This window comes from Triticum aestivum, chromosome 7A (genome assembly GCF_018294505.1).
Source record: "Triticum aestivum cultivar Chinese Spring chromosome 7A, IWGSC CS RefSeq v2.1, whole genome shotgun sequence".
Classification (NCBI taxonomy): domain Eukaryota; kingdom Viridiplantae; phylum Streptophyta; class Magnoliopsida; order Poales; family Poaceae; genus Triticum; species Triticum aestivum.
Window position 1 is genome coordinate 506,772,045 of NC_057812.1, and position 13,427 is coordinate 506,785,471.

The following is a 13,427-nucleotide window of genomic DNA, read 5'->3' on the forward strand; positions in this document are numbered from 1 at the left end:
CACGTCCGGTGCGGAGAGGGATGATTTTAGGGTTTCGGGGGAGAAGGAGATCTGGATTTCGGAGGGGGTCTTAATATAGGCATAGGAGGAGCTAGGAGAGTCCAAATGACGTGCGGTTTTGAGCCACGCGATCGTGATCGAACGCTCTAGATGATGGAGAAGGTTTTGGTGGGTTTTGGGCCAAAATGGAGGGGTGTTGGGCTGCAACACACACGAGGCCTTCTCGGACCCTCGGTTAACCGTTGGAGCATCAAACGAAGTCCAAATGGTACAAAACTTGACAGGCGGTCTACCGGTAGTAAACCAAGGCCGCTTGGCAAGTCTTGGTCCAATCCGGAAATGTTTAACCCCCACACACGAAAGAAAGGTAGAAATGACCACCGGAGGAGAACGAAGCGCCGGAATGCAAAACGGACAACAGGGAAAATGCTCGAATGCATGAGATGAACACGTATGCAAATGCAATGCACATGATGACATGATATGAGATGCATGACAACAACAACAACACACGGAGACAAAGACCCGAACCCGAGAAAATAAAATAACTTAACGCCGACAACGGCAAGAGTTGGATTACATATTGGGTAAATCATATCCGGGGTGTTACAACACTCCACCACTACGAAAGGATCTCGTCCCGAGATCTAGGACTGAAAGAACACCGGGTATTCAGAACGGAGGTGATCCTCGCGTTCCCAGGTGGCTTCACGGTCGGAGTGGTGTGACCACTTGACTTTGAGGAATTTGATTGACTTGTTGCGAGTCTTGCGTTCAGTCTCTTCAAGAATAGCAACGGGGTGCTCACGATAAGAGAGATCTTCTTGGAGCTCAATGTCTTCGAAGTTGACGGTGCGGTCAGGAGTCTTGAAGCACTTTCGGAGCTGAGAGACATGGAACACATCATGCACATTTGCAAAGTTTGAAGGAAGCTCGAGTTGATAGGCGAGATCGCCTCTCTTGCTGACGATCTTGAAAGGTCCCACGTATCTAGGGGCAAGCTTCCCTTTGATACCGAAGCGACGAGTACCTTTCATAGGAGAGACGTGGAGGTAAACATGATCTCCGATCTCAAAAGCCAAATCACGGTGCTTACTATCATAGTAGCTCTTCTGGCGCGATTGCGCTGCTTCGAGGTTATCTCGAATGACTTTACACATCTCTTCTGCCTTTGTGATTAAGTCATTTCCCAGAAGTTGACGTTCACCGGTTTCGGACCAGTTGAGAGGGGTACGACACTTCCTGCCATACAGAATTTCGAATGGGGCCTTGCCCGAACTTGCTTGAAAACTGTTGTTGTAGGAGAATTCAGCATATGGAAGACAATCCTCCCACTTCATGCCAAAGGAGATCACACAAGCCCTGAGCATATCTTCGAGAATCTGGTTGACACGCTCGACTTGACCGCTAGTCTAAGGGTGGAAAGCTGTGCTGAAGCGGATGTTGGTCCCCATGGCCTTCTGAAAAGAATCCCAAAACTTGGAGGTAAAGATGTTGCCACGGTCTAAAGAGATCACCTGTGGAATACCATGCAGCGAGACAATTCGAGAGGTATAGAGCTCCGCCAATTGAGCTGCAGTGATAGACTCTTTGATAGGCAGAAAGTGAGCCACTTTAGTGAGTTTGTCGATAACAACGAATATAGCATCATTGCCACGCTTGGACTTTGGAAACCCAGTCACGAAGTCCATCTCAATGTGGTCAAACTTCCATTCTGGAATGGCAAAAGGTTGGAGGAGACCCGCTGGCCTTTGGTGTTCTGCCTTCACTCTTCTGCAGACATCACACTCATTCACGAACTGAGAAATTTCTCGCTTCATTCGAGTCCACCAATAAGCCTGCTTGAGGTCCTGATACATCTTCGTGCTCCCAGGGTGGATGGAGAGGAGAGAATTGTGAGCCTCGTTCATGATCACTTTACGAAGGTCACCTTTGGGCACGACAATACGATCCTCGAAGAAGAGAGTATCCTTGTCATCAAGGCGGTAGTACTTGTACTTGGGTTGACTCTTGGCAATCCCAATCTTCACCTTCTTCACCATAGCATCAAGAAGTTGAGCTTGGCGAATCTGGTCTTCCAAGGTAGGAGAGACTTGAAGGTTGGCGAGGAAACCTCGAGGAACAACTTGCAGATTAAGTTTGCGGAAAAGCTTCACAAAGCTCGGGTTGATAAGGCTTGAAAATCAGACTGTTGCAATAAGCCTTCCTGCTCAATGCGTCAGCAATCACATTGGCCTTGCCTGGAGTATACTCGATACTCGGATTATACTCTTGAATCATTTCGACCCATCGAGTCTGCCTGAGGTTGAGATTAGGCTGAGTGAAGATGTACTTGAGACTCTTGTGGTCAGTGAAAATGTCCACTTTTCTTCCCAATAAGAGATGTCTCCAAGTCAAAAGAGCATGCATAACTTCCGCCAACTCAAGGTTATGAGTGGGGTAGTTCTTCTCATTGGGCATCAACTGGCGAGAGGTATAATCCACAACTTTCTTCTCTTGCATCAACACTGCACCAAGACCTTGAAGAGAGGCATCGCAGAAGACCTCGAATGGTTTGGATTCATCAGGAGGAGTCAGAACTGGAGCAGTGACCAATTTCTCTTTCAAAGTGTTGAAAGCAATGTCACACTCCGGAGACCAAACGTACTTAACGTGCTTCTGGAGAAGATTTGAGAGAGGCTTAGCGATCTTTGAGAAGTTCTCCACGAACCTTCGACAATAGCTTGCGAGACTGAGGAAGCTACGGAGTTGCTTCACGTTCTGAGGTGGCTCCCAATTCACAATTGCAGACACGTTCTCAGAATTCACCGCAATGCCCTTGGCAGAGATGATATGCCCAAGGTAAAGAACCTCATCGAGCCAAAACTCGCACTTAGAGAACTTGGCGTAGAACTGATGTTCCCTGAGCTTATCAAGCACCAAACGCAAGTGTTTGGCATGATCTTCCTTGTTCTTCAAAAAGACCAGAATGTCGTCGAGATAGACCAAAACGAAGTCGTTGGTGTAGGCGTTGAAGATGAAGTTCATCATGCGAGAGAAAGTCGGAGGAGCATTGACGAGGCCAAAAGACATGACAGTGTATTCATATGAACCATAGCTTGTCCTGAAAGCCGTCTTGGGAATATCTTGCTCACGGATTCGAATCTCATGATAACCCATACGGAGATCAAGCTTGGAGAATACTTGGGCACCTTTGAGTTGTTCGAACAACTCGTTGATGTTGGGAAGTGGGTACTTGTTCTTGATAGTCTTCTTGTTCAATGGACGGTAATCAACACAAAGTCGGTTTGTTCCATCCTTCTTCTTTACAAAAAGAACACCACAACCCCACGGAGAAGAACTAGGTCGGATGAGACCCATTCTCTCTTGAATATCGAGTTGCTTCTTCAGCTCCTTCAACTCTTCAGGTCCGAGCTTGTAAGGACGCTTGCACACCGGTTCCGTTCCAGGCTCAAGATCGATGACGAATTCAACTGGCCGGTGCGGAGGCATTCCTGGAAGCTCTTCTGGAAAGACTTCTTGATATTCGCAAACGACTGGAGTTTGAGAGATGGCATCCAGTTCACCCTTCTCATTGAGAGAAAACAGGCAGATGGTATCATCACGAGCGGCAAAGATAATTACATCCTCAAACGAATGAGTCAATTGAATCTGCCTGGCTGCACAATCAAGCTGAGCCTTGTGCTTAGAAAGCCAATCCATTCCGAGAATACGATCAATATCCGAGTTACCAAGGACCATTGGAGAAGAAAGAAACTTGAAATCACCCATCATGATAGAAACATCCGGGACTATTGAAGTAGCCCTGATAGACTTAGCCGGAGAAACCACTCCCATAGGTTTACCCAACATTTGTGAAACGAAGTCATGCTTGGAAACAAATGATCTTGACATGAAACAATGCGATGCACCAGTGTCAAAAAGAACTTTTGCAGGAATAGAGTTAACTGGAAAGTTACCCATGATGACATCTGACGAGTCCTCTGCCTGAGCTGCATTCAGCAAGTTGACCTTGGCGGAATTGGGGTTATGCTTGACCACAGTTGTACTTGCCGATCTCATAGGAGGAGGAAGAGGGAGACGCCTCTGATTGAAGCATTTGTTGGCATAGTGACCCTTCTGTTGGCACTTGTTGCACGTGACCTCTGAAAGCGGGCGGTGGTACAGAGCACTCGATCTTGGAGCTTGAGATGACGTCTTGTTCTAAAAGCCAGGGTTGGGTGGGTGGGAGGATCCACTGCCACCTTTGCTCTTCTAATACGGCTGACGGAACGGAGGAGAAGGAAGCCAAAACTTCTGCTGCTTGGCCACTTGAGTAGAGGAAGAAGGAGTAGCATCTCTAACTCGCTTCTTGGAAGCATCACACCTCAGTTGAGCAGCCTCTTGCTTCAATGCCATGTTGTAGAACTCATCGTACCTCAAGGGCTCAAAGAGAACAAGAGCTAGCTGGATTTCTTCTCTGAGACCACCCCTGAACTGGTATATCATGCTCTTCTCGTCAGGGACGTCCTGCTTGGCAAAGCGGGCGAGCTTTTGAAACAACTTGTTGTAGTCATAGACAGACAAAGAGCCTTGCTTCAGGTTGCGGAACTCCTCACGCTTGCTTTCAACCACGCTCTGAGGAATATGATGAGCTTTGAAGTCTTGACGGAATTCATCCCAGGTAATCACACGGCCACCTCTGGAATCCTTGTACTACTGGAACCATTCTGCAGCTTGGTCTTTGAGTTGGAAGGAAGCGAACTTGACAAAGTCCTCAGGCCTGACGTTACTGCACTCGAAATGCTTGCACAAGTCCACGAGCCAATCATCAGCATCAGTTGCCTCAATAAAATTGCTGAAAGTCTTTGGCCCGTTAGCAAGGAACTGGTTGAGTGTAGCAAAGTGATTCTGGTTGTTGCCTTGGTTGCCTTGGTTCGCTTGATTGCGCTCCTGAAGAATTTGCATGATCAACTGTGTGTTTGCATTAGTTGCGGCCATCACAGCTTGCCATGCCTCCGGAGGAGGGGGAGGAGGTGGCGGATCCTGATTCTGATTTTGCTTCTGATTGCTACTCTTAGCGGGAGCCATCCTGAAGAGGGTGACATCCGTTAGCATATCAATAGATAAAATGAAGTTGAATCAAGCGGGTTGAAATTGCAACATATAGTCTTCACATCCGAACATAATGAACGAGTGCATTCCACTTGAAATGGTCACATATCCATAAATTGAGAAGCCACGTAGAATTTAGGTAGAGGAATAAATCAACAAGGTACGGATCAAGAACAAATACTTGGTAAGAAATCCCAATCTCAAACCAAATATCCGTGGAAGAAGAACTAGAGCTACAAGAATTCCCACCTATGAAACTACCGAACCTTTCCGGTTATGCAATCAGGTGTTGGGGATACAGGGGAAGCATAATATCTCACCCAAATCTAGCAAATCCTACATCCAGCTGTATCCATCCTTCAACACATAACCGAGAAAAACTTCGGAAACCATCTACCTCAACCTTCGAAAAGCATCCGTTATACAAGTTATGGCAATACTCCCGAACTCCCGCCCCAGTACTGGGTGGCGTCGAGGTTATCTCACCAACGAACTGCATAAAAGAGATTTTCGATGTCGGCGTACTAAACTCAGGTATTCCAGAACTGCAACGATAAAATTGTGACGACAACACCTCGGAGCTCAACTCCTCGGGACACTGCCACAACCCCTAAAGACAGGAGGCACCAAGAACAATGTTCTCGTCACAAAACCATCGGAACGATTCCAAGATACCCGCGTGATCCTAAATTTTTTTTAGTGAAATTTGAGGAGAGAAGAGTCAAAACTCTATGTCAGGATGCCTCACCAGCGCGATGAAGGGACTGGGGAGTAAAAAGAATTCCTAAACTCTCTGATATATAATTCCTAAATGACTCAAAAAAAATTCTAGACTCAACTCGGCCACTAGTAACGATCAAGCAATGGGGCTCCTAAGGTCGGGAAGGCTCTGATTACCAACTTGTAACGCCCTCGATACGGCTATATCTCCTACGTGTCGAGGCATGACTTAGAGGCATAACCGCATTGAAAGCAATGTCGCAAGTTAGGCAATCATCACAACATCCAATGTAATACATAATAAGGGGAAAAGTAACATAGTTGGCTTACACTCGCCACATCACACAAAGTACATAAATAGAATTACATCAACCAATCACTCATGGCCCGACTACGGTGCCAAAATAAAAGACCAACCCAACATGCGACACGGTCCCGATCACCCCAACTGGGCACCACTACTGATCATGAGGGAAAGACACATAGTAACGGCGGGAAGCTTCATCCAACTCCCACTTGAGCTCATGTGCATCATCTGGAACGGAATCATCAGGCCCTGCATCTGGTTTGGAAGTAATCTGTGAGCCACAGGGACTCAGCAATCTCGCACCCTCGCGATCAAGACTATTTAAGCTTATAGGTAAGGAGAGAGACAAAATGTGGAGCTGCGGCAAGCGACTAGCATGTATGGTGGCTAACCTGTTCGCAAGAGAGAGCGAGAAGAGATAGCAAAGCGCGAACGAGTAACTAGAGAACAACCTGCGACAAGCATTACTCCAACACCGTGTTTGCCTCCCGGACTCCGCCGAGAAGACACCATCACGGTAACTCACACAGTTGATTCATTTTAATTAAGTTAAGGTTCAAGTTATCTACAACCGGACATTAACAAATTCCCATCTGCCCATAACCGCGGGTGCGGCTTTCGAAAGTTCAATCCTTGCAGGGGAGTCCCAACTTAGCCCATGACAAGCTCTCACGGTCAACAGAGGAATAGACCTTCTCCCGAGACATTCTGATCATACTCGGTATCCCGGTTCTACAAGACACTTCGACAAGTTAAAACCCATCCAGCAACACCACCCGTTGTGCCGACAAATCCCGATAGGAGCTGCACATATCTCGTTCTCAGGGCACACCAGATAAGCTAAGCGTACGGAAGCCAACATAACCCAAGTTGCCAAGGGACGGCCCCGCACGGTGCTCTAGGTTGGACCAACACTTAGAGAAGCACTGGCCCGGGGGTTTAAAATAAAGATGACCCTTGAGTCCGCGAAACCCAAGGGAAAAAGGCTAGGTGGCAAATGGTAAAAACCAAGGTTGGACATTGCTGGAAGAGTCTTATTCAATGCGAACTATCAAGGGGTTCCCATTATCACCCAACCGCGTAAGGAACGCAAAATTCCGGGAACATAACACCGATATGACGGAAACTAGGGCGGCAAGAGTGGAACAAAACACCAGGCAAAAGGTCGAGCCTTCCACCCTTTACCAAGTATATAGATGCATTAAGATAACAAGATAATATAATGTTATCCCAACAAGTAAATAATGTTCCAACAAGGAACGGTCTCCAATCTTCACCTGCAACTAGCAACGGTATAAGAGGGGCTGAGCAAAGTGGTAACATAGACAATCAACGGTTTGCTAGGACATGGTGGGTTAGAGGTTTGGCATGGCAATTTGGGAGGCATGATAAGAAAGTGGTAGGCATCATAGCATAGGCATAGAAAAAGAGCGAGCATCTAGCAAAGCAAAGATAGAAGTGATTTCGAGGGTATGATCATCTTGCCTGCAAAGTTGTCAGAGTTGACTGGATCCTCGAAAGCAAACTCGATGGGCTCCTCGTTAGCGAACTCATCTCCCGGCTCTACCCAAACAAGACAAACAAGCAAAAGGAACGCAATCAACCACGTGCACAACTCAAACAACATGATGCAAACATGGTATGCTATGCGGGATGCGATATGTGATGCATATGCAAGATTTGACAAGAGATGAATGAACCTGGCCTCAACTTGTAAATCCAAGTGTGCCACTAGAAAGGTGAGATGATTTCGCTTGAAAACGATATAAAGAACGCCGGAATCCGAGACACGGTTTGGAAATGGCTAGCAAAACAAATATGATACCGGTCTGCGATATACAACAAGTGACCAACTAAATGCAACAAGATGAACACGCTACAGCACTCAAACATGGCAAAAAAATACATGGCAGGGATCCATTACTGAGGCTTAACAAAAGATGAACACTGAACTACGGCCAATTCATCCTTTAACAGGTTCAAACAAGCATGACAAAAATGCATTTGATAAACACATTTCAGACTTAGTGAAATTAACACTTGTATGGAATCTCAGATCAGGTAGCACACTTTGGAGCATGAAAACTATATGCTACAGGGCTTGAACATGGCAAAGTAAAGTATGGCATGGAGATACTCAAAGAGCTTAAAAAAAGTCCCTTAGTGACCTTGAGCCAAAAGGGATCAGAGAAAACATTTGCAAGCATGTGAACATGGCAAAAATATAATCAGATCACAGACTTAGTGAAAAACTGGAGCATGCAAAACAGATATCAAGTAGGCATGTTTGCGAGCTCGATGCACTCACTACAAAGCAAGTCATGACAATCTAAGCATACACCCATCAAGAATACACATTATGCAAGCTAGACATGGCAAGAACAATAACATAGCATGCACGTATCAACTACAACATCCTCGGCAAAATCGCTAACAAGTAGACAATCTGCCCAGATTCACGAAATGATAAAAGTAGAGCTCGATTGACTCAAGCTAGGGTGCTCCATAATTGCAAACAAAGACATGGCTGGATAGAGCACTACAAGATTAACAAAACATCCTTACTGATCATCCTCAAAAGAGGCACGGATCACTAGGAAACAACATGAACATATGGCATATTGAGATAAGCAGATAAGGGACTTAGTGGAAATGCTAAGTCCCTGAAAACAGCATTAACGAATGCTCCACTTTGCAAGCTTGTGCTAGTCACCACACACATCACAAAAATACATGGGTTGCACCTCTGGAAAGATGGCAAAACATATAACAAAACATATGTAGAACTCAGGGGTATGTCATGAGCACAATAATCATGGCAAAAATGACAAATATCTAAATGGAGCAGCAGATCTGACAAATATCTCAACTAACATTCTTCCAACAGCATTTCGGGCATCAAGATGAACTCAAATGAAAATGATGCAATGAGATGAAATGATGTGCTCTCTGAGGCGAATATTTTGATATGCTATATGCCCAAAACGGATCTATGGATGCAAAGTTACGGCACGATGAATAAGGGCAAAATATTTAGGGACTTAGGAAGAAATATGAGGTCAACCCTTCTCAGATCTAGGGTTCTACACCAGCGCGCGAACCGAGGCAGAACTCCGGCGAGGTGGCGGCGGCTCCGGCGAGGGAAATCGAGGGGGAGGCCGGGAAGGGGCGGATCCGGCCCCTTCTCGTCCCGATCCAGCGAGGGTGGCGGCTCCGGCCGGCGATGGCAGCGAGGGGCGCGGAGCGGCGCTGGCGGCTGGATCCCGCGAGCTGCTGTGGTGGCCGGGGCGAGGTCCGGCCGGTGACAGCGGACGCGGCGGACGGCATCGGAGAAGAGGAGGCGTGGGGCGGCTGGACCCGGGAGGGCCTCCCGCGAGCCGGGCGGGCCGCGGCGGTGGAAGCGCTGGCGGCGCCACGTGGCGCTCTGCCAGTGGCCGCAGGCGGCGGCGCGGCGTGTCCGGCGGTGGACGGACACGTCCGGTGCGGAGAGGGATGATTTTAGGGTTTCGGGGGAGAAGGAGATCCGGATTTCGGAGGGGGTCTTAATATAGGCATAGGAGGAGCTAGGAGAGTCCAAATGAGATGCGGTTTTCGGCCACGCGATCGTGATCGAACGCTCTAGATGATGGAAAAGGTTTTGGTGGGTTTTGAGCTAAAATGGAGGGGTGTTGGGCTGCAACACACACGAGGACTTTTCGGACCCTCGGTTAACCGTTGGAGCATCAAACGAAGTCCAAATGGTACGAAACTTGACAGGCGGTCTACCGCTAGTAAACCAAGGCCGCTTGGCAAGTCTCGATCGAATCCGGAAATATTTAACCCCCACACACGAAAGAAAGGTAGAAATGACCACCGGAGAAGAACGAAGCGCCGGAATGCAAAACGGACAACGGGGAAAATGCTCGAATGCATGAGATGAACACGTATGCAAATGCAATGCACATGATGACATAATATGAGATGCATGACAACAACAACAACAACAACAACAACAACAACAACAACAACAACAACAACAACAACAACAACAACAACAACAACAACAACAACACACGGAGACAAAGACCCGAACCCGAGAAAATAAAATAACTTAACGCCGGAAACGACAAGAATTGGATTACATATTGGGTAAATCATATCCGGGGTGTTACACCTCGTCACCCCACCAAAATTGCGACACCGCGTCAATGATTTCTTTATATATTTTTTAAGGAATTTTAAAGACGGACATAGCATAAGTTGGGATAGCTTGAACAACATATTTAAGTAGAATTTCCTTTCCTCCCGCGGATAACAACTTCTCCTTCCATCCATTAATTTTTGTAATAATACGATCAATTAGGAATCGGAAGCAATCACTTTTGTCCATGCCCACATTTGCAGGTAAACCCAAAATTTGTCATTGAGGGGTTTAGTCATAATATTCGGTGTTGTGCAGATTTGCGCTCTATCTTCTACTTTCGTATTGGAACTGAAGAAAATACTAGATTTTTCAACACTCACCAATTGCCCTGAGGTAGCACAATAAGAGTCCAATACTAATTTTAACGACTCTGCATTCATAGCATTTGCTTTCATACGGATCAAATAATCGTCGGCAAATAAAAGGTTTGAAATCAATGGGGCATCTCTGCAGACCTTAACTCCAGAAATATTACCATTCTCCTCTGCATTAGCTAGTAGAGCGGTCAGCCCCTATGTGCATAACAAGAATAAGTATGGGGAGAGGGGGTCTCCCTGCCTCAGACCTCTAGTAGGTTTAAATCTCTCAATCTCTTTATTATTAAAACGAACCCGGTACTCCGCAGAGGATACACATTGCATAACTAAATCTACCGACTTCTCTTTGAATCCCAATATTAGCATTATTTCCTTCAGAAAGGACCACTCTACTCGGTCATACGCTTTATGCATATCCAGTTTGATGGCACATATACCCTCTTTACCACTTTTTTTTTCTTTATTGTGTGAAAACATTCGTAGGCCACAAGTGTTATTTTGAAACGAACTAACCTCGTGTGTTTTGCTGCACACAAACACACATGGGACGTGTTACGATGACTTGTAGTGTCTGCTGGAATGTTTTGAGAGCATGCTACCCCGCAAAAAATAAAATGATTGAGAGCATGCTGCAAATTTTTTCCTTTTTTAGTACTCGAACAGTTGGCTTCCATGCTGCTTAGGTGCGGTGATTTTTCATTATGGCGGCCAATGGAAATTCGGTGCATGCTTAGGCTGGTCACAATGGGCAAGAACATAAGCTAGTAACTTACACACTTTCCTAGACTATGTTACTACCTCCATAGTGGGTAGGAACATCTATATAGTGTCATGCAAAGATGTATTTATTAGGTTATAGACTCATTGTTTCTTGGAGTGTGTGATGTTCCAGTAACTTAGCTAGTTACCACAAGCACCTCTCTCTTCATTAAATATGTGCCACATAAGCAAAGTTGTATTGGAGTGTGTGATGTTACTCCTAAGTTCCTCCCCATTGTGACCAGCCTTACAATTTTTTATGGCGTACACAAACTTCATCCCGATGCTGTTGTTTCGCTCGCCGCGCCGCGTTGCGGTTGCGAGCCTAGGACCGAGGTGAGTGGACGCGATTCACGATGGAGCTGAGGGAGGAAGCCAGGAGCGCATGGTGCGCGGTGATGCACCGGATGCCGAGCAGGGACACGTGGCGGCAGATCGAACAGGGGACGCGCCAAATCTTTTTCCTTTCCCAAATCCGAGCATCACACGGATCCCCTTCCAAACGCCGCCTTCTCCTTCCTTGTTTGTGCGGACGGTTTCCAAAAATTTGCCGCGTCTCCAACCCAACCCGGACCCGAGTTGATCCGCCGCCATCTCTTTCCCTCCTTATATTCCCCTTTCGCCGTTCGTTCTTGGCGTCGCAGTTCGGAGGTTGAGTGCCCGTCGCCGCCGTAAGAGAGAGGCTCAAGCAAGACAGAGAGAGAGTCAGCACCCGTCGCCGCCGCGTTCCCTTTCCCTCGTTGAGCGAGCGACCATGACGCAGCCGCCGCGTCTCCTCCCCGTAGTTGAGCGAGCGACCACGACGCTGCCGCCGCTTGGCAAGAAGACGAAGGGACGGCAGCGCAGGGAGAACCGCCGGGTGGAGGACAAGGAGTCGCGGCAGGTGACCTTCTCCAAGCGAAAGTCCGGGCTCTGGAAGAAGGCCGCGGAGCTCGCCTTGCTCTGCCGCGCCAGCCTCGCCATCGTCGTCTTCTCCGAGGCCGGCAAGGCGTTCGCCTTCGGCAGCCCCTCCGCCGACGCCGTCCTGGCCTGCGCCGACGTCGACGGCGACGCCCTTGCTCCTGTTCCTGCCGCCGACGACGTGGAGTGGGAGGCCCTGGAGGCGCTGTGCCGGGAGACGGGGGCCAAGGGCCTGGAGGTCGCGGCGGAGGCCGAGCGGATGAGCGCCGTCGGGAAGAAGGTGGTGGAGGTGCAGACGCAGGCGGGGAAGCGCTTCTGGTGGGAGGCAGACGTGGAGGCGCTCGGGGAGGCGGAGCTGCCGGTGTTCGCCAGGGCGCTCCAGCGCCTCCGGGACAACGTGCGCCGCCACGCCGACAAGATGCCCTCCGCTGCACCACAGCCTCATTAGTCCAGGGCAGGGCAGGCCGAGCTTCGCTTAATCGCCATTGTTTAGCTGCCTTTTAATAGTAGTACTGTGTAAGATTAGTGGCGATTATCGTTCACGAGTACAATTGACAGGTTACAGGTTTCAAGATTAATAAGTGGTTTTCTTCTCATGAGCACTCCAGTTACGAGTTCTTTCAGTCTTTGCTGGGTTAAACTAATTGCTGATGGTATCTCAATTTTCTGCACAAATCATGGGTTATTGGATCAACTCGATGAACACAAGATTAGATGCCGAATTAATTGTCGATGAAATACACAATCCGGAACCAAAATAAGCTTCCTTTCGAGCATGCTGCACCTTTCATTAAGGGCAAGACAAGCAGCAACGCAAATATCCACGACGTGAACCTTGTTAAGGGCTGATGATGAACCATTAAGGGATCTTTGGCTTCAGCCTTCAAGTTTTTATCCACTTAACATAGCTGAGTTAACTGCAATGCTAAGTCTAACTCTTCCGATTCATATGATTGATTGATTTCATTCCAAGTGTCAAAATGATCAAATCTTTATATACATTTGCACCTGCAGTTTGGAAGTTGAGTGCCTACTCCTGCCCTGCCCTGCCCTAATTTTTCTTGGCATTGCAGTAGGCATTGGACAGAAGCTCCAGTTACTGAATTAAACGCCATTCCCGTTAGCTCGTGGTGGGGGAGTAAGTCAA

The 13,427-nt window shown here is 47.6% G+C and overlaps 1 protein-coding gene across 1 annotated transcript; it reads left to right on the forward strand.

Annotated features, from left to right (window-relative positions):
• The first annotated feature begins 11,914 nt into the window (after positions 1 to 11,914).
• Positions 11,915 to 12,847, forward strand: LOC123154116 (agamous-like MADS-box protein AGL61). Its single transcript, XM_044572904.1, has one exon. The coding sequence runs from the start codon at positions 12,135 to 12,137 to the stop codon at positions 12,726 to 12,728; it is 594 nt and encodes a 197-aa protein (XP_044428839.1). The 5' UTR covers positions 11,915 to 12,134; the 3' UTR covers positions 12,729 to 12,847.
• Positions 12,848 to 13,427: the final 580 nt, after the last annotated feature.

Bases quoted from the DNA above. Each gene is read 5' to 3' on its own strand.
- LOC123154116 (XM_044572904.1), top strand. From the start codon at position 12,135: ATGACGCAGCCGCCGCGTCTCCTCCCCGTAGTTGAGCGAGCGACCACG.